At 43.6% G+C, this 21,157-nt stretch overlaps 1 protein-coding gene across 1 annotated transcript; it reads left to right on the top strand.

The window, feature by feature from the left end:
- Positions 1-12,804: 12,804 nt before the first annotated feature.
- Positions 12,805-20,744, top strand: STOM (stomatin). Its single transcript, XM_080355926.1, has 7 exons — positions 12,805-12,916; positions 14,934-15,037; positions 15,783-15,855; positions 16,692-16,774; positions 18,014-18,217; positions 18,688-18,822; positions 19,490-20,744. Exons 1-7 carry the CDS (start codon positions 12,868-12,870, stop codon positions 19,682-19,684), a joined length of 843 nt encoding a protein of 280 aa, XP_080212052.1. The 5' UTR covers positions 12,805-12,867; the 3' UTR covers positions 19,685-20,744.
- Positions 20,745-21,157: the final 413 nt, after the last annotated feature.

Here is a 21,157-nt window from a genome sequence, read left to right as displayed (position 1 = left end):
TCCTCTCATGGTCTACTGAAATATTTTAGAGGGATGCTATCCTTTAGAAAGGGGGCTAACATTTTGAGTGATGATCAGATTGAATACTTAAAATATATATAAACAAAAATTGAACTGAATGTGCGTCTGTTTCTATAGAGATGCAATGAGTGGTCTCGGCTCTGAAATGTCACATGTGAATTTACAAATTGGATTACAGATCTGATTTGTTCAAATTCATAATTAACTTGGCTCTAAATAGAGGAGTTCAGTATTCAAGAACATGTGTGATTTTTAGCAGATAACCAAACAAACTTCCATTAAAGATGGAGCATTTCACTGAACCAATTCTTCAATAAATGCAAGTCCTGTTGAAGTCAGTGAAAGATACACAATCGGCAAAATGGCAAAGACCAACTGCAGGGTTAATCAGGAGAAAAATATTAATGTATTTAGCACTTGAGAATTGAAAAAAAGACAACTTTTGTATGAGTTTGTTACTATTAATACCAATCTCTATGTGCTGAAACAAGTAGATGCTTTTGTGACGGAAAAGTAGATGAGAATAATTTTACTGAATATCGGAGTTTGACTTGTTCTCAAGTGCAGGAGGATACCATGCTGTTATATTGTATGTTGCTTAGCAATGTCATGTGGGAAGCAGCGCCACAGTCCTTGACAGCACCATTGTCCATTGAAAGGCTTGTGAAATATTACCTGGTTATATAAAGATAGCATACCGGGACAGAAAAATAGCAGAAAGTTTCAGAGCAGGACAAAGAGGAAGAAGGCTGTAAGAACAGGCATTGCTATTCCAACGGCAGAAAGGTCTCCCTGGATGATCTTTCACTATCTGAATACACACAGCATAAATTAAATATGGAGAAATCATATCTGTAAGATGTCATTACAGCTATGCTTCCAGATGATATACTGTATTGTAGAGTAACTGCTCTCCAACAGCTGGATAGCTCTGAGTCCATATATGTGCCAATGCCTCTACATTACTACCATATAAAGAAGACCTATTGTTTATTGTTCTCATGTTTTGCTTTGCAGAAGTTTCGCACTCTGATGCACTGATTGCTCAGGCTGAACAGAGTGTGGACAAAAGGAGGAGCCCTGAGCAAAGACGGGTTTGTTCTACAAACAGATTACATGAGAGGGTCTCTTATCAGGTAGACAAATGTGAATATTCACCTTTTGTGGCTCCACGGCACAACCAGAGGTTACAAGCACCCTCCTGGATTTGCTGCACTTGCTTTTTCTCTGGTGCCTTTTGCACAGAGAAGCGTCAATCTGCTCCTGCACCATTGGTTTTGACAGCCCCGGTATAACGGGCTCTGCCAAGATCTGCCTTCATGTCATGTTTCTTTGGCTCATCTTCCAGCCATTCACCACATTTTAACCAGCCAGAGAAAACTGCTTGGGTAATCTGTTTTCTGACCTTCCCAGCAGACGCCGAGCCCCGTGCATTGAGGCACACGAGAGCGCTGCTGCCTCACTCGGGGCTCTGCACACTCAAACTTCAGCATTTCCAATGATCATCTCCTTTCTCCCGCCTTGTTCTCCCAGGTTCACCGTTCCCCAGTAAGGGCACTGCGTCATTTTGAAGTGACACGTGAACGAGCTGGTGGGACGGTGTCATTAATAACTCCAATGGTAATTAATTCCTCAATGTCGCAATAGGAGGTTTCTAAGACGCCAGCCCGCGTTCCGCTGCATCCTTCAGAGACGCTGAAGGAGGGCAGGGGCTCCATGGCCAATGCCCATGGGGGAATGAGCACGACTGTATCACGGATGCCGGACAGGGTACCGGCCATCAGTCTTCACCACCATCAGAAATACGACGTTTCCACGACAGCTTTCCTTTGGCCTCTGAATCATATTGCATTTCTTTGAATTCTTTAATTTGATTCCCTTAACTTAGTTTTTTAAGCTTCTGCCACATATTCTTGGTGTTTCAGCCTTGGCTTCCTTTTATCTGATTTGAAATTAAGATCTATTCTGTGGCCTCTGTGCCTCTAATGGATTTTCTAGTTAAACATAAGTGAATGTATAATTCAGCCAGAAGGTTTTTCATAACAGCGCAGTCTTACAATAGATTAAAAGCAGTTTGCTTTTACTAATGCAAGCCCCTTTTTGGATCTAGTGCTTCAGAGAAGTTCAGCACAGACAAGCTTCTTCCTTTATTCCTTACTTTCATCCTGAGGAGAGGTTTTTCAAATTCACTAAAATCCAAAGCTCTCTATTTTATTTTTAACAATTTGCGGTTCAGAACCAGAGAAGCTGGCTAGCGCGATACAACTGCGCTCTGCCTTGTTATCTGTAAAAATAATTTTAGCAAGGACAATAACAGCCCTATTTTCATAGTTGGTTGCTCAGAGTAACTTTCAGAGCGTGCTCTTCCATTTCTCACCTTCCCAAGCACGCTGAGCTCTGGAAGCACCCACAAGTGGGGAAGGGTTGCAGTTAGAGGGTGAGGAGCGCGCCCAGTGCTGGCTTGCTCACAGCTGAGCCTTTCAGGATCAATCAGCATCATTTACTCTGCTTGTCAGTTCAAGGCCACAAACCCATCTGAAATTCCTCCTTGTGTTTCCCTCTGACTAAGCTGAGCCTCTGGACTAATTCCCTCTAGTTAGCAGATGAAAACCACACCTGAACAGCAGATGGTGCATCTGCCTCCAGTGTAAGAGTTCAGAAATGACCCATGTCAAGTGAGGCTTCTTAGCATTTGCAGACCAACGCTCTCACACCACATTTCATATGAGAACAACTACAGAGCCACACGCAGCAAGGTTTATCCAGACTCTTCATTTCTAGTTAAAATGTCAAGGAAAAGAATTTCACGAGGACAGTCAGAAGAACCAGCTTTTCAGAGCTCCTTGGTGTAACCAGGTTCAGTTCCACACAGTGGAACAGGGCTCCGGAGCCAATACACAAATTCCATCCTCCACCTGGGCCTCTCCAATGACCTTGCTGAGGCATGTTAGTGCTTATCGCAGTGATTTACCTTGTGAAACGGCCACCTTTGTTAAAAGACTAGCATGAGGTTCATATTCATTTCAGGACTTTCTGAACAGGTACCTTATGAAAAAAATCTCAGACGCTTCTAACTTGGATTGAATCCTTACAAATAAAAAGGCTTCTATCCTACTGCTTTTCTGCAGAGACACAAAACTCCTCAAAGGAACCATTTTATGCAACCGGTGATGGGATTAATTTGTCTTTGCAAGAGAAAGCAGCACTAAGTTGGGCTCAGTGGGAGAGGAACAGCAGAGCAGTGGCAGCGGCAGATCAGCAGGGAAGGAGTTAATGCAGAGGAGGATGAGGATGTCAACGATCCTTTCACCAGCCACAGACAAAGCTGTGCTGAGCTGATTGATGCCTGGCATGCAGGTACCTGCTGACCACACAACCCAAGCTTACAGCCGACCTGGGGTGGAACAGCACCCGCTCACGTCCCAAAGGCACAGCAGGAACACTCAGCATCTTCAACGCACAACTTAGCACCACAACTGACACCGGAGCACCCGCACGCGTGCCAGGGAGACACAGCAGCTGCTCCTCAAAGCCCCCATGGTTACGGTGCAGCAATTATATGAACACATGACTCCCTCAGTATCTGATTTGGGGTAATGGATGTTAATGCATTAAGCCCTTTTAATCAGGGTTATCTGAAGAAACCAGTTTCGGCACCAGTGCTGGGTGGCACATTTTAATACTACCTTTTGTTTCCGTATAGGAGAGGCTTAAACTCCCTCTTGTGGGTAATTCGAGAAAATTCATTTTGTAACAGAAAGACCTCAGCAGAGTTTGCAAGAAGAAATCAACGTGTGTCTTTTCTCATAGCACATCCCCTGGCCATTCCAAAGCAGGTTGTGCTGTCTCCATTCTTGGAGGTTTTCAATCCCAGACAATTTGACTTTACAGCTGCCCCTGCTTTGAAGAGCAGGTTGGACAAGAGACCTCTTGAGGTGCTTCTCAACCATGTGTTATAGCCTATATTCTTATGATCACACACAAAGGAGCAAGCATACTCCAAAGAGAACATAACGATTGCTACAGAAGAAGAAAAAGAAGTATGGAGGCATATTAGGAACTTCATGCTAGTCTTTGTTTCATTAGTGCCAAATGTAGTTGACATCGTCATCTGTTGTTTGAGATTTTAGGCAAATTACTATAGGAAACATGGAAATGTACTCACTGTTCTAATTCCCAAAACAGATGAAAAGAAGCTAAGAACAAAACAGAAGTACAAATAAATACACAGGCTGGGGCTGAAACACACTGGCAGCAGCGTCTGAAGTATTAACTCAAGAGCTTCTTCTTGTATCCGTACCCCAAAGTAACCACAAACTGTACGCTCCGGCATATGTTTTGCTAAATTACAATTTTGATTCACCCACAGCCTAATTCTTAAAATACCAGCATAGCTGCGAGCATCAATATTTACTTTCTAGACATAAATAAAACAACACAGCTACATAATGTTTTACATCCACAAGCCTCAAAGCACTTCAGCAAGTGCGAGGAGCACTACAGATCCACAGGGGTTACAACCGTGTGCTCAAAGTTACGAGTTCAGACTAGTGCGCTGGATCTTGGGCTTTGTTTTGAGCTCAGACCATCTAGAGAAAGTTCAGCCCAGCTGCTTTGAGTGCTATGCAATGAACGTTTTATGAGACGGCAGAGGTGGATACAGAAGATGGGCAAACCAGAATTTACCACTCACATTCAAAGCCTGTATATAAGAATAAACTCAAGAAATAAAACCAGCATTGGAGTCATTTCTTACAGTGAAGCTTTATAGCACCATAAACAAGATATCAAGGCCATGGCAGTCAAAATGCTATCCCAGTATAGCTATTCCCCTTTGCTGCACACATTTTTAACCAGAGTCAATGCTTGTCCTTGAATTGATGTTTTTAACAACCTGGCAGTCATTTCAGCCGTGGGCAAAGGGCACTGTAAGCACACACTTAGAAATCCTGCAACGCTAACATGAAGACGACATCCAAATCCCTCTAGATCATATCCCATTCATAAATTAAATACGGACCTCATCCTCTAAAGTTATTTAATATAATGTGGGATGATAATTATGTTGAGTGTTTCCTCTGGGCAGATGTAGATTTTGCAGCTTCCTCACCTCGCTCTACTCCGCAGAGTTTCTACATTATGCTTCAACCTTCTGGTCAACTGTGTCCCCACTGTCAAACCTCCCATGGCATTTCAGTCGCCTAATTCAGCTCCAACGAACGTGCATCTTCATGGCACCTACATTCCTTCTTATAGGAAAGGACCTTATAGCCAACTTCTAATATCACTTGTTTGATTGCACGTATGTGATACATCATCAGCAAAGCAAAAAATATCAGCCGCAACATCTGAACTGGAAAACGTGTATCGAACACTGATTTTGTGCATGTTAGGGGGAAAGAAACTCCTAAGGTAGTTTAAAGCACGTCCTCATGCGCACATTGCTTGGAGAGGCACAATGGCTCAAAGTCCATGTGGAATGTAGCTCATTTTTATGTTTTTCCGCAAACATGGTAGAAACAAACATTAAGCCTAATATCCCCACTAGCAGTGAGGTTCATTAGGTACAAGTTGCACCATTTCACTAAGAAAAATAATGCATTTCTCTGTGATATATGAAAACAAGTATGAGCTGGCTGCTCAGGTCTCTCTCCAGTTGTGTTATAGCTCAAAAACTTGCAAATGGACATTTAAAACACGTTTCGAAACTATTTGCGTCTGAGTATACATCTTGTTTACAAGAACAACCTGAAGCTGAGTAATAAAACTTGGAGAAACACATTTTGTAGTGGAAACACTGGCACAACTTTAATTACTTCAATGTAACCGGCGTCTCTGTGGACAGACTGTTCAGCCACTTCCAGTGTATTTTAAGCCTACATGAAAAAGTCAAGGAAAAAAAATCCATACAGCAAGAAATAGAAGCATAACCTTCTAAACACCAGATGAGTTCAGCTGGAAAGCTTGAGACCCACTAAGACAGCCCTGCAGCTGAGAGGAGAGGCTCGCAGTGCTGGTTCACCCATAGCTCGTGCTGGTTCCATTCTAACCAAAGGCAGAAGGAGCTTTACTAACAACTTGGTAAAGGAACAAGACCTCGAGTCTTTTGGAAACAATAACTGGAACAATAACAGTCATTTAGAAACAGCTCGCAGGCTTAGAAGGAAATGCATCTTCAGCTGCTCTATGAGAAGAGACACTCGGAGCAGCGTCCACTCCTTAGATACAAGGCATCAAAACAGAACCACAATAGGTGGAATATCAGTAAGGGCCAAACAATTAGCAAATTAAAGTACTTTTGGTAGGAGTATGCAGTTTTCTGTGTACAGCCCAAATTAAGCTGGTCATGCACCATACTGTTAATTACATCACCATTCTGGTAGGTATATACAGATTAAAGTAACAATACAATGTGATGTAACAACACATTGTCATCCAGAGAACTCAGTGGTATTTTGCAAATTTAATGCAACATCATGAAATAATTTCATCCACCACCAGGGCACATTGCGGCAGCTGCTTAGCAAATAGTAACGACACCTATGGTAAAATCACTATATGCAAGGGACACGAGGCACAAACTAGAATGGATTCAGAGGGCTCTGCTGCCCCTATTAGCCATATTCATTTAATATATCTCACTCACAAGATGTCAGGGATTGTTTTACGCTTCTGTTGTGATCTTTTTTAACTGCGGCTCTATACTGACCACCACTAAACACTTGCGGGTATTGAAATAACAGCAATAACCACAGCCTGTGGTGTTCCCTAGAGATTTCTTCTCAAACCCAGCCCTGCCCACTGTGTGGAAACCAATGGGAGTTAAATGCGAGGGAAGAGACCATAGACACAAAACCTGCCGCTTCCCAGGAACATCCGCAGTGCGGATTATACACAAAGTAATTGCTCCTAATTCATCTAGTTCAACTGAAAAAGAAAAATAAATGAGATACTAAAATAGCATTGAAGTCAGATTATTGTTTTATGTATATACCAAACTTCTCTCATGTTGTAAATGAAAAAAAGGATCTTGTTACGTCAAGTAAAATAATTAACAGTAATAACCTTTACAAAAGGCTTCCTGTTAAACAAGTTTCAAACTACGGCAAAAGCCAAGCCAGATTGTACATAATGAATTCTAAGGCTGTGAACTGACCTATGTTGAGTAGGAAAGTGAAATCAAAGTGAATAAACGGCAGAAATAGCACAATGGCTTGCGGGATCACGGATTTCATGTCTGAACAGCAGGTTTCCCTTAGGATACGATGAATAAATCAGAGTCTTGGCCTCATCGTCATCGCCCTGCAGTCCGCAGCATGGTGTTTGTACAAAGGACGGTTCAGAGTGTGCCCAGAGTCTGGGGCTGGAATAACAGTCAGGGCAGAGATTTACCAGCAGAGGCGACTGGACAGAGCAGGGGAAGCAGAAACGTGGTGAGTCAGGATGGGAAATCGCAGGAGACACGCACAGGACGTGTCCACTACGTACGGCAAACCCAGAGCAAGGTGCCACGCTCTCTTATTCAGACCGGGCACAAGTAATTATTTCAACAACAGCAGCTGAATGGAAACACATACCAATGTGGTGACTGTTGAGCTGCAGCTTTTTACCAGCGATCAGTCCTAGAAATCACATCATTAAAGGCAATGATTAAGACAGAAATGTCATTTGACTTTCAGACAGCAGTTTTCATCCTGAAGCACTTCATTAGCTATCTTTCCAAAGATCACTTTGCAATACTGATTTAGCTGTATTTATCCTCTGTCTACCCAAACCAGCAAAAAAGAGGCAGATTTACTCTTTTTAGAATCTCATCAGATAAAACCTTAAACTAGTTTCCATAGAAACACATCGTGGGTCTCTCAGTCTCTCTATCAAACCTGTTCATAAACTTTCAGCTTTACTTAATGCTAGATTTTCAAAAACACCAATTAACTCTTTCATTATTTAGTGACTTAGTGCTCTTCCAGTCTTTTGTGCTGATGTTAAATAAAGTACAGCCAGATACAGCACATGTGAATATGGAAAACAAGGAAAATAATTACCACCACATGCACTGTTTTGCAGCCTATTAATGCAACTAATACCAATCTACTGCCCCGACCCCAGCTCAGAGTCAATTTTGCCCTGAATAACAACTGCAGTAATACAAACATTTGTCCATATTTCCACAGAGTTTCATTTAGTTCTTTTATGAATCCAATATAGTTGAATCACTGCTGGAATGTATTTGCAATAGAAAATGTCCTCAGAGGCTTTGTTACTTTTGTCATCAGATGTAGATTATACTGTTTGTCCTGAAATGCTTTCATTGTTTTATACAGTTATTCTATTTTAAAACACAGAACTACTAAACACACAAATAGAGTGAAATGTGCTGCACTTTGCTATCTATTTTTTTCAGTAATATAACGTGTTATTCTACAACTAACTCTTTCAAGCGTGCCAGTGTCTGGAAACGCAGTTCTGCTCTTAAATTCCAGGGATGCAGTAGTTACGGGTGCTAAAACCTCCAGGCCATCTAAATGTGAGACAAACTCATCATCTGGGTGCCATACTGCAGGAGGATTTCTCCCAAGAACGGGTTTCTTGAACAGTACAGTGACATTCCATTGCTGCTTTAAGGCACCTTAATGACTTTGACTTGTTCTAGTAAGTCAGCTTTTTTTTTTGTATTACCTAAGGCATTTTCTGTTTTGTTAAACACAGATTTTTCTCTTTTGCCAAACCCAGAGAAGCAAAGAAATCATTATATTGAAAAATCAAAAAGAGCACTGCCTGGCCAGGTGTATTCTGGGTAAGAGCAGAAATGACAAGTAAAACCCTTGCGCACATGAGCAGCATATGAAATGGCAGAGGGAATAGGGCGAAACCGATCTGAGCGCATGGGGAAATTTGCAACTGTTAATCCCTTTATCTTTTTTTCTGCTGGTTCCTTCAGGTCCCTGTGTCCCTGTCCCCACAGCGTCCCCACAAAGGTGAGGAGGTGGTGTGAGGAGCAGCAGATGGTCCCAACCCGGCCCAGCGCCACGCGGGGGATCTCATGTGGGTCACGAAAGCTCAGCCTCCACCCCTCCAAACCGCAAGATACACTTCAGAAAAAGTGAATTATTTCCCATTATTCTCTGTAAGGAAATATCATCAGCAAAGATAGTTTAGATTGACTTTGATTTGTATTTGCGGACCCACATATCCCTTAACAGTGTGTATAGGAGGATTTACAGGAGTTAGTTTTGTAGAGTGGAAACAACATAAATATAATGAACCTCCCGAGCAGAAAGATACTTTAAATAATGTATCTTGTAATGTGAGAGAAATTATTCTATTTACAGAAACCCGGTTTTAAAACATTCCTATTTTGGGATTATTGATTCCAACATACACATATTCTATTTCCACTGAAAACAAACAACCCTATGATACAAAAATAGGCAACTAAATGAAAGGCAGATTTTTGCAACGCGGGAAATGTTTGTTGCACGAGCATTCTGGTTTTGATTACTTCTCCGTGTTGTAGGATACACTGATTCAAAGCAGTGTTTTTCAGCATAATCATTATGGACTATAACTTACTTCAAGAAAGGGTTTAAAGCAAAGGCTGAGGTGACAAAACACAATATATAGAACACCTGGTTCAAACGAGCCTGTCATTGGGAGCAGCTGTGGTTAATCTCATGCTGACACCTAACGGCAGCTTTGAATACTGCTTGTGGGGTTTTTTTGACTTAAAAAGCCCCTACACACATCGATAAATAACATGTAGTAAACAAATCTAGTAATGGTAGACTATTTCCCTTTTGAGAGATAACAGAAAGCTGCAAACAAGGGAACAAGAACAGGGGGTTCCAAGCCTGATACAGTCACACGAATGCCCTTTCCCATTCACTGCCTACCAGACACATTGGAACTCAAGGACAGATTAAATAAACACAGGCTTTACTACAGGGAAATACTGAGGAGTTACTGTTGACAACAGATTCCGTATTTGAAATCAAACTGACTTATGTAAATAATAAAGGCAAAACCCAATGAAGTTTTTCTTTTCATAAGGCCTAGATATTAATCCATCTTCAAGTCCATTGTTTTGTAGCCACACTAAAATAAAACTCTTTAATTCCTTCATTTATTGAACAAAAGATGAGAAGACATTCAGACACTACTATTTAGTTAAAGTTACATTCTCCATTTTTCTCTTTCTATACTTAGCCTTTTAGTGCTTCAGGAGCCTCCCCAGGCTGCAGAACATCTGATGGAACGAACTCAGATCCCTCAAGGCATCTGGTGTGTGGTAAACGACTTCTGAGTTACTACAACCACCTGTTGCTAATCCCAATGCTTTTCTTCAGTATTTATGGAAAAACTAAAATTGTATTAAATAACACCACTCAGTTGACAGGAAAGGAGAGGGAACATCATTTTCTAGCACTGACCTGTGCAGAGAACAGGAGAGGGCAGCAATCACCTACAGCAGCTTCACCGCAAACACCCCAAGACAGTCAAATAAATGGAATTAGGACCTATCTAATATTAAACAGAAGGCCTTCTCTTCTTTGAGCAGAATGCCAGCATAAATTTGTACCTAAGGACACAATGTCTTGCTGAGGTGTTGCAGCATTGGATGAAGTAAGGCTGCCTGCTTCACGAAGGAGGAAGGTCTTGGTTGCATGTTTTTTACTTTAATGACAGATCGAATGAATAGGTGTTTCCTCCTCTTTGCTGAAATAAACTAATGCAGTACTGTTTTTAACGTTCCATTCAGATTAATCTTAAAAGCACTTATTATTGGCACCAGCTTAGATTTTTCTAGTGCCAAATTTGCTACGGATGACAAGGTTTCATCAGACCTTATCTACTCTATGGTTTCACAGAACCTGTGCCTCGCATTTCCAGCACATCCTTCCTCCCTTCCTAATCACGTTGAGACACTCTAAGCCGCCCATTTGCCAGAAGACCCTAAGGCCAGCAAAAAAGAAAGATAAAACCGCAGATGCTCAACTTCCTTATAATATTATGAGCTTCAATACTATATATTCTACTGTATTCTGATCAAAATTGCACTGTGTGCTCTGACCAGTCATCCATCTGCATCACGGCAGCCCCTGCTTCAACAAGATTACACAGCCAATCACTTCAGGTGATGCTGCTTTAACATATGATCATCTCCATCCTTTGACCTCTTCCGTTAAGGGACAGGACTGCACACACATCTCTGTTTTGATCACGGTAACTTGGTTGTTTAGATTACTTTTGCAAGAGGTGAACTCACACAGAACTGTAGACAATACAACAAAGTTATAGAGGAATTACTAATACCAGAACAGTAGGTGTCAGCACTCAGAAACACATTAATAGCAACTGTCCACAAGCACGTAAGTAAAAATAAAGTATAGAAAGGAATTTTAAAAGGTCATAAACTCTCAAGGATCTTGAGACAGATTTATTCTTCATTCCCATGTACTGCTAATCCGACCTGAGATCAGCAAAGTGCAGTAGTGGGAGCTCATGCCAGCAACAGACAGCCTGTTTATTACGTATCTCCCTCTCACAGGGAAAGAGTGTTGGTCGTTCACTGATTCTGTTCACATCCCTTGAAGGAACAGGACATTTCAGCATTCGGTGCTACCCACACACACATTCCTCTCCATCACCATGCTGCCCAACCAAAATCCTTGCTCCTCTAGTACACAACAGAAAGCAAAATCCAGGCTACCTCCATGGAGGAGTCTAACCACAAAATTATAATACCAACACACACAATAATCCTCTATGTATTTTAGCAGTCTAAAAACGCTTTTCATTCATAGGCTGCAATGTGTTTTACAAATAAGTGAGCAATTACACACTGTCAGTACAGCAAAGCAATACGATAAATATAAGTTTGCAGGTGCCACTCCCTGCCCATCAATTACCCACATCCCATAGGTGAGCAATGAACCACCTATAGCCCTCCTAATGCAGCCTGACACGAACTCAACCTTGGAACTTCTTTCAAGTGCGACATTTGTGATCCCTGGTGTGTTACGACTGTGTGTAATGATGTGTTTCTACACACACCTGTTTCCGCACGATGAACCTTGTAGAAAAGCAGCAGGGGTCACAACGTTGGCATCTTCAAAAAGGGATGAAAGCTCCAAGCTCTTCATTGATGTCCTGCAACAGGTCAGCAAGGAAAGCAGCAATGAAACTTGGAGTGAAGTTTTGAAAAGTAATTTTTTCTTTAGGTTTATTGTAATTCGCTGCCCGTTTTGGACACATACTTCAGCATGATCACAGCATTAAATATAGTAACCGCTCACATGGAGCGGTTAAGAGGCAAGTCTTATCAGTTTGAATACTACTTATATTCTTTTATTTCAAACCACACTTCACAAACTACCGACTAACAACTCTCATCTGCATGTGAAACCCCACGAGACCAGGGCGCGTCCCGAACTCTCTCCGGTGTCCACTCACCTCAGCGCCCCGCTCCGCGCTGCCGCTGCCGCCGTCCTCCCGCTCCGGGCACCGCTCGGGCGGCCCCACGCTGCTGCCTCCCGGGGCCGTCCGGCAGCTGCCGCCCGCCCCGTGGCCCCGCAGCCCCCTCGCCGAGGAGCGGGCGCCACCGCCATGGCCGCCCCGTCCCGCCCCGTCCCACCCCGTCCCGCTCCGGCTCCTCAGGTGCGAGACGCTGCGCGTGGAGCGCACGGCGCGCGCAACCTCCGCGGCCCCGCCCTGTGCTCGCGGGGCGGGGCGGGGCGGGGCGGGGCGGGGCGGGGCGGGGCGGGGTAACGGGCGCGCGGGGTAACGGGCGCTCAGCGGCGGCTCCTGAGGGGAACGGCGGCAGCGACAGCAGCGACAGCAGCGGCCATGGCGGATCACGAGGCGGGGGGCGCATCCAAGGCCCGGCGGGGGCAAGGTAACCGGGGAGGGGGGACACCCTGGGGAGAGGGGCCACCCCGGGGGCAGTGCCCCGCCGCCGGGCGCTCCCCGCGTGCTCCCAGTCCGGGGCGCTTTCCCGTCCCTCTCCCGCTTTCTCTTTCGGTTTTAATGACGACTTTGTTCAGTCGCTGAGGGAAGTTTGCAGACCCTTCGGTTCTCCCCTCGCGGTTCCCCGCGCTGTCCGCGGTCCCGCCGGGGGTGCCCTTTGGCCGCTCCGCACCGCTGGAAGCAGCGCAGGCCGGTGCGGGAGCGGCGCGGGGAGTTGGCCCCGGTTGCGTAACTTGGGGTTTTCTTTTTTTGGTGCGTTTCGTTTTCCTGTGCGGTAACTCGGGTCACCGAGGGGAAAGCTAAAGGGATAATGAGGAGCAGAGTCAACAGGAGGAGTCCCCGAGGTGCTGCACCAGTAAATGAGAACGCAAAGAACTGCGGGACTGGCTGTTTACACCGTTAGCGCTTTTCGTTTGTGCAGAACATTCCATAGGTGTGACTGGAGGAAGGGATGAAAGTCAATTATGTTTCCTCAAGTTGGACAATGAGTTACTTTTTATAGTTACTTTTTACTTCTTGGTATTGTTATTTTAGTGAGTTTTGGCCTTTCGGTTGGTAGGTGTGAGTGTAACCCGGGTCAGGAGGTTTTAGAGGTGATGCACTAAAATACCACAACCCTTTCCATCCCGGGAGCTGGAGTGTTCTCCTGTTACCCACCTTGTTCAGAAACGTACTACAGACAATCATTCTTCATTTTACATTTGCTGTTTGCAACTGGAGAAGGAAATGTATTTATAAGGTGGCTTTATATACAAATGTGTTGGCTCAGTAATCTGAGTTGTTGTATAAATAACTGCAGATCCATTCGGGCCCCACGGCGAATGGCACATGCTGGTTCCTGTATCCTTGGACGGGATCTGTGTTTCATTCTGTAAATATGTTGTTATTAATACCCAGCAGCGGTCACTCTGATGCTCCATTTGGCGGGGCCCAGCAAGTGACACTCGATGTGTTACTGGGGTTGTTTCTTCTGTAGTTACCGTGTGATGTGCTGTTTTGGAGGCCAGTTATATTTGTCATAATAAAACATCTACAGAGTAAATGGCATTAGATGTAATTTAAATTATAGATGTAATAATTGTGGCTGTTTCCCATGTGAAATGCTTTCAGAAGCATCCAAAAAGGCATTTAGTTTAAATGGAAAGTAGTATTCCTTGTTATTCCTGATTGCTAATTAGCGAACAGCTCAGCCCCAGCAGTGCAGTAACACCCCTCACTCATTCTCAGCCCATCCTGGGTCTGACGGAGCAGCCCGAAAAGGCAGATCTGTGCCTGGTGCCTCCTGCCCTGTGCTCAGTTCATCTCCCGGGTACACGCTGGTGAAATCTGGCGGTTGTGGTACATGCTGGTGAAATCTGGCGGTTGTGGTACATGCTGGTGAAATCTGGCGGTTGTTGTACATGCTGGTGAAATCTGGCGGTTGTTGCACAGCTGGGGACGGTCCCTTCCTCGCCCGGTCCCTGGAGTCTGGCATGTTTGGCAGGTGTTTGTTCGGTTTTGTAGCCCTGGCAGCAGCAGAGGAACCGTGCTGAAGTGTGTCCCGCACCGTCCCAGCCTCCGGCACTAAGTGCTTATTATAAATTGTTAATACTGTTTGATGATCCAAGTGATAATGTCTTGCTAAAGTAGCAGTGACTGTTCTAGTCAGCCTTAAAGGGATGCGAGGCAGATTCAATTAATTTTTTTTAAATATTCTTTCTCCTTATGGTTTGTCTTTTAAAGAGGCACATAATCTATCACAACCTGAGCAATCCGGGAAGAACAGCCTGTTGATGAGCTTACCCAAGTCCCATGAGTGGGCTGTTCAGATAATTGCAATAAGAAAGTTCATTCCATACACTGTGCGCTTACTCAATCTCGAAATTTTACATTATTTGAGTTGTGACTTGGACCTTCATGTTCAACAGGTTTCAAAAAACCTGAGAACTTGTGCTCTTTCCTTGCAGATGGCGCTGATACCGGCCTTGGTGTGTGTGGATGGATCCTGGTGATCACTTCGCTTTTTTTCACTGTTCTTACATTTCCCATATCAATCTGGATGTGCATAAAGGTAAAACTGTTTACTGCTAAGCTGGATGAAAACTTGAAGCAATGCAGATGCTTCCTAGTGGCTATTATTGCTCTCCATTTTATTTACTTGTTTTAAAAACAAATTAATCTAATTCTGTTCTTTCTTGAACTAGAGCAGACCCAACATTTCAGTGCATTAGTCTTCAAACTAAAAAAAATAGGTACTGTTACGGTATATAAACTAGTTTGAAGATCAGGATAATTGCAAGAATACACAATTACTCCTGAAGGACTGTTTTGTTTTAAGGAGATCTCTCCCTAGATATGTATGTGTGTAAATACGAAGTATGTAAATATAAAGATAGAAGTATGTGCCTATCTGTGGCTGTATGTGGCAGATTCTTAGAGAGTGTGTCATCTGATCTCTTTGAGCTCGATATTTCGGTTTCCAGACCGGAGGAAAGATCTCCTGCTTCGTTTTGGCCGATATCCCACATCAGAATCGGAGCTGGTGGAACCTCAGTGTCACATACACGGCACTTAGTGTTGTGGTTGCCAGGATATTCCCGGTGGCCGCTCGCTCAACGCAGCTGCCGTGCTGCTGCTTCCCCTGGTGATAGATGGTGCCACAGCCTGCAGAATATTTATCGTGGAATAGTGTCCTGATTGTTCCTTTTGCTGTTTGCTTTTTGATAATAAAGTTGAGGCGAAAATTCTCAAAAGCAGCCAGGATAGAAACGTGTGTTACAGTAGTTTGGAATTGATCATGCGGCTCTTTATTACAGATTATAAAGGAATATGAGCGAGCCATCATATTCAGACTCGGACGCATCTTAAAAGGGGGAGCAAAGGGACCAGGTATGTCCTGGGGAGCATTTTGGTATCTGTTCTACTTAAGTCATTGGCAAAATAATGGCTGTCTAGAGACGTTGCGTTAGACTGACAAGTGGGTTTCTCAAGAATTTTGTAACTTCCTGTAAGAGGACGTTACTTTATACGGAGGGGACAGTAAGGACATTCTCTGCAAGTCCTATCCAGATCTGCTAAGTTACCGCACAGTCTGCAGCTGGGATCAAAAGCACAGAATGTGAAGGGAGGAGTAATGGCATCAAATGTGCCATCTTGAAAGAAAAGTCAGTGTGTCAGTTAAAACCTGGATGGTTTGAAAGCCTCGCTGTTCTTCAAAAGAAATAGAAGCAACTAAATTATTTGATAGTTTTGAAAGTTTCCTGTGTACATATGAAGTTCTGATGAGAATCAGAATCAGCTGTTGCTCCAGCTGCTCAAAGGGACAGGAGGGGGCGATCGCTTCTCCTTTCATTTTCATCTGTAAAGCTGAAGAATCCCAGTGACCCAGCAGAACAGGAGGTTGATGGATTTTGTTTGCCACAGTTAGGGCCCACATGTAACTGTGGGACCAGTTTTCAAAAGTAACTTTTTGCAGTTCTGGGTATTTTTCCCAAATGTTAAAGTTCTCTGAATAAGTTAGACCTGAATAAACTGAAGTTTCTCGGCATACTCTTTTGAAAACCTTATCCTGGGTTGAAAGCCACTGAGGCACATGCTGCTGAGCCTGTTACAAAGAGGGCTGTGCAGACCTCCAACAGTGGTTGGGTTTAACCTTACTTCAATAGCAAGTTTCCTCTATTTTAATGACCCATTTTCACATCTTCTTGAATGGACTTTTTGCACAGGTTTGTTTTTTGTCCTGCCCTGCACAGACAGCTTCATCAAGGTTGATATGAGGACCATCTCTTTTGATATTCCTCCCCAAGAGGTGAGTTTGCACTTGCCTTGGTACCTGCTGAAGTGTTTGCAGAGTTGTTGCACTTTCTTTTTTTGCCTTTTCTTTTTCCTTTTCCCCTCTCAGTATCGGGTAGCGTGTAGTTTGAATGCAGGTTCCATGTACTGTAAAGAATGCATATATCCTTCAGTGATACCATTCAACAAGAGAAGATCCCTGAAAGAAAACAAAGTATGGTGCCCTCTAAGGAATAAATGAGAGAACTCAATACTGCCCGAGGGCCAGGGAGGGGTTTGGAATGCAGACTGCGGGACTTCATGCAACTCTTTGGAAAATTGTTCCTGTGAAATCTGCAAGATTTCCCGAAGCAGCAGTGATCTTTCCTGTGCCAATTTGTATAGATGTATAAGCTAGCGAAAATAATGGCATGAAATTATGATATTAAGGTAGCTGAACGAAAGAAAAAAACACAACTAGCCTTCTGAAAGAAGTTAGTGAAGAATCACATGTTGATTTTTAACTGTATCCCTCGCGTATCTGGTGTATTTGGCGAGACAAAGGTGCGTGTTGCAGCCTGCCCGCTGCGTCTGTTTCCTGACAGATTTGCTCGGTGGTTTATTGCTCATTGTTAGTTGTAGATTTAGACAAATGGCCACTGTCCTGGTGCGCTGCAAAGGGTAATTGCTAGAAACCTAATCAGTGACGGGCAGAACACGCTGTAGCCGCTGGTGTGCCATTAGTGAAGCCATCGGTTGTACAGTTCTTCTTTAGGCTTGATTAAATTATGCTTGAGGATTTAGCTCGGTTTGGTTTCGGTAGGTAAAAGCAAAACTCTATTTTTATTTGTACAACATGTGCGTGTGACTCATTCTTTGTTTATCTTGTGCTGTTATGAAAAACCTGCTAAAACAGGTAGTTTGGGGAGGACAGGGCAGGTCAGTCTTGAAGGTGAAGTAGCTCAGTGTCCCTCTCTTGTCAAATAATGTGATGGTAATTGTCTAACGTGGAACTAGGACACCTCATGATCACGTGGCATATTTCAATCTCTTCTTAACTTTAAAACATAATTAATATTAATGCTTCTTCCCAGTGTACCCTCTTCTAAACCTTCACAAATATGTCTGCCTTTGCAAGTGCATCTTTTGCTAAATATACAAGGTATTCAAGTTTCCCTGGAAAAAATAGGAATTTGTCTAGTAAAACAAATATGTAATTATCATTATATTCAATAAACACGTAGTTAATTTTTGTGTTTTCCCCATTTCTTTTTAGATCCTGACCAAGGACTCTGTGACGATTAACGTGGACGGAGTGGTTTATTACCGAGTTCAGAATGCCACCCTTGCTGTAGCAAATATCACCAACGCTGACTCAGCCACCCGTCTCCTAGCACAGACAACGCTGAGGAATGTTCTGGGGACCAAAAACCTTTCTCAGATTCTCTCTGATCGTGAAGAAATCGCACACAGCATGCAGGTATGAGCAACTGGAGCGATCCAGCAAAACATTGCTTTGGGCAGCAATCCCAGGGATAACTTCCAAGTGTGGATTTATTTTACCTTCCCAAGTTGTGATTTGGAGCTTTAGGCAAAACCCTATCGAGAGCTATTTGGATGGCATTGGGTATGATAAAAATGAGGGACTAAAGCAATGAGGGACCAGTGGGGCTGGCAAGTGGGAATGAGGGATATGGGACAGAAGGGCTCCTCTGGAGCAGAGTGGCAATACAGAATTCCTGTATTCATCAAGATTCTGGGTGTTTTTTTTGTTGTTGTTAGTTTACAACAGTTATGCTTTTATATTAATCTAATAATAACATAAATACTGAAGTCCTTAGAGTCCAGGAACTGTAAGATAGTTCATTTGGGTTATTGGTAATTTTTCAAATTTAGACATTCGTTTGCAGCCAGGTAGATGACTTGACTTAATTGTCCTGCCATATATAGGCCACGCTTGATGAGGCAACAGATGATTGGGGCATTAAGGTGGAACGTGTGGAGATCAAGGATGTGAAATTGCCTGTCCAGCTGCAGAGAGCGATGGCTGCAGAAGCAGAAGCTGCCCGGGAGGCGAGAGCCAAGGTAATAACATCAGCATGTGGCTTTGGATCTATTTTTCTTCTTTTTCTTCACGAATAATTGAATGTGGTGATGTAGAGGATGAAGATTCTCAGCCAGTTGTGTAGTAGTAGAGAGGAGTGCAGGGCAGGGTTTGGGTGGATTTGTGTCTGAGTGCTTGCTCTATTTCATCTTGGATCACACAGATGAGATTTCCTTCAAAAATGTAGAATCTCTGTTTTTTTACCACACTCCAAAACTTAATCATAAACAGAACAATTTTGAGATTATTAGCTGGAGCTTGCAGTGAATTAGAAGCCAAACTTACTTCCAGCTTCTTCCTGACTAGCCCAAATTCTAGGCAAGTCCTTTGTTTTCTGGTTGTTACCTCATATGAGAAATAAAACAGCTGTCATGTTTTGTCACCCTTAAGCTGACTAGTGGTCAGTTTGGTCGTATCTTATTCCCTTCTGAGGTTGGAGAAGGTGATGGTAAATATTGAAGTTTGGAGTAAAAACGCTCACGGGCAGTTAGAGCTGTTCTGTCCAGCACAGGGCAGGTGCGTGTTCCCCCTTAGCGCTCGGTGACAAGCGGTGTCTTTGGTATATGACTTAACGCTGAAGTCATCCTACAGATTCCTAGTTTATTACTGTGCCAGAATGAATTGAATTTCATTCATTTGCTTCCCCAGGTAATTGCAGCCGAGGGTGAAATGAATGCGTCCAGGGCCCTGAAGGAGGCATCCATGGTTATTACGGAGTCCCCTGCTGCTCTGCAGCTTCGTTACCTGCAGACCTTGACCACCATTGCTTCGGAGAAGAACTCCACCATCGTCTTCCCATTGCCCATAAACATGCTGCAGGGCCTCGTGGATCCAAAGCGCTAGCGAGAGTGGGAGGAGTGGGCTGGGGTTTTTGCTACAGTGAATGTTTGCAGCACTGAATTCCCTGCGTGTTCTAGCTTATGGCCTTGTAATCAAAGTGGATTTAACGAGGAACCTCTTTTGTTACACTGAGTGTGCTACAAAGCTTATATGTAATGTTTGTGAATATGGACACTTTAAATATTGGAAATTGAAAACCTCTCAAAATGAGTACAGGGAGATTGTGGTCTTAAATAAGCAGGTATCCATGCTGGCCTGGATGGGACGCTCCCATTTTCAAGTAGTGTATAAAAACATTTGTGGTGAAGATGAGATGATCCAACATCTGGAAAGAGAAGTGTTCCTTTTAACAGCTGGGGCTGTAGCCCTGCAAGGGAACTGAGCAGCCCCAGGTGATGCAGTCGGCAGGTTGCTGTCATGGGGACTGCATCTCTGCTGTACGCAAGGAAAATAACAGATGTTGATACAGGAGCGAGAGTACTGTACTGGGTACCGCTGAAAATCAGGCTTATAGTCTCTAAAATAGTGCCCCGTTCATGAGAAACAGTTGTTAGTGGAACTTCCATCTCTGTTCTGCCACACAGAAATCTCCTAGTTGTGGACACAATGTGCTTGCAGTCAGCGATGGGCTGTTCTGTTGTTAATGATGTGTCTATGTGGATTTATGCTTCTTTAAAGCACTGAAAAGTTGCTGGGTCTGCCTTTATCCATCTCTAAAACCATCTGAAAAAGCCAAAGTACTGACTCCTGCATTTTATCCAGGTCTAAAACGTGCTCCTCTAGGAAGGAAGGCCCCTGTAATTAGTGGGAGGTGGTGATGTTTAACAGAAGATGCTGTATTGCTTATGTATCAGCTCTAAAAAATTAGTGATCTACCTGTTGGTGCTGCCATTTTATCACTAGCGAGCATAAAGTTCTTAACTTGTATCACCTTTCTGCTACGATCAGTTCTGTATCGAGGGTATTACTTTGTCTCTTTCCCTGTGCCTGGATGCGCCGTCTGTGTCCCTGGGGAACAGACGCACCAGCGCCGCTGGTGCTGCAGCCGCGCGGTGCCGCCTCTCTGCTCTGAACGTGTGGTTTTTGCCTCTGCGCCATAAAAGCCGTATAATCTGCCTCTGTTTGTCAGTGCTTCCGTTAACGTAAGCTGAGCTGGACTTTTTGCTGGGAGGGGGGTAGAAATATGGTTAACAGAGATGTAGTAATTTGCATTACTTGAAGTGGGAAACAGTAACCGCGCAGCTTGAGGCTGAGCCTTGGGGAAGGTGTTGCCGCCATAGATGGGCACCCAGGGAGTTCTTGTTGACACCAGGAGCACTTTTTGCTCTCATCCTGAATAAAAACATGTGCTGTTTACTCAGGAGTGACTTTCCGATAGAGTAGAATCCTGTTAATTTATCAGGGTATAAAATGCTCATAATTCTGCTGAGGAGAACACAAGACAATCCCAAAACCCCCAAATTAATGTCTGTAACC

This window comes from Nesoenas mayeri (assembly GCF_963082525.1).
Source record: "Nesoenas mayeri genome assembly, chromosome: 18".
Lineage (NCBI taxonomy): Eukaryota > Metazoa > Chordata > Aves > Columbiformes > Columbidae > Nesoenas > Nesoenas mayeri.
The sequence above is the reverse complement of the archived record's forward strand: the minus strand, read 5'-3'. Positions and strand labels throughout refer to the sequence as shown.

Coding starts and splice junctions, on each gene's coding strand:
- STOM (XM_080355926.1), top strand. CDS start 12,868: ATGGCGGATCACGAGGCGGGGGGCGCATCCAAGGCCCGGCGGGGGCAA. Junction 15,856..16,691: donor AGGGGGAGCAAAGGGACCAG/GTATGTCCTGGG, acceptor CTTTTTGCACAG/GTTTGTTTTTTGTCCTGCCC. Junction 18,218..18,687: donor AAATCGCACACAGCATGCAG/GTATGAGCAACT, acceptor TGCCATATATAG/GCCACGCTTGATGAGGCAAC.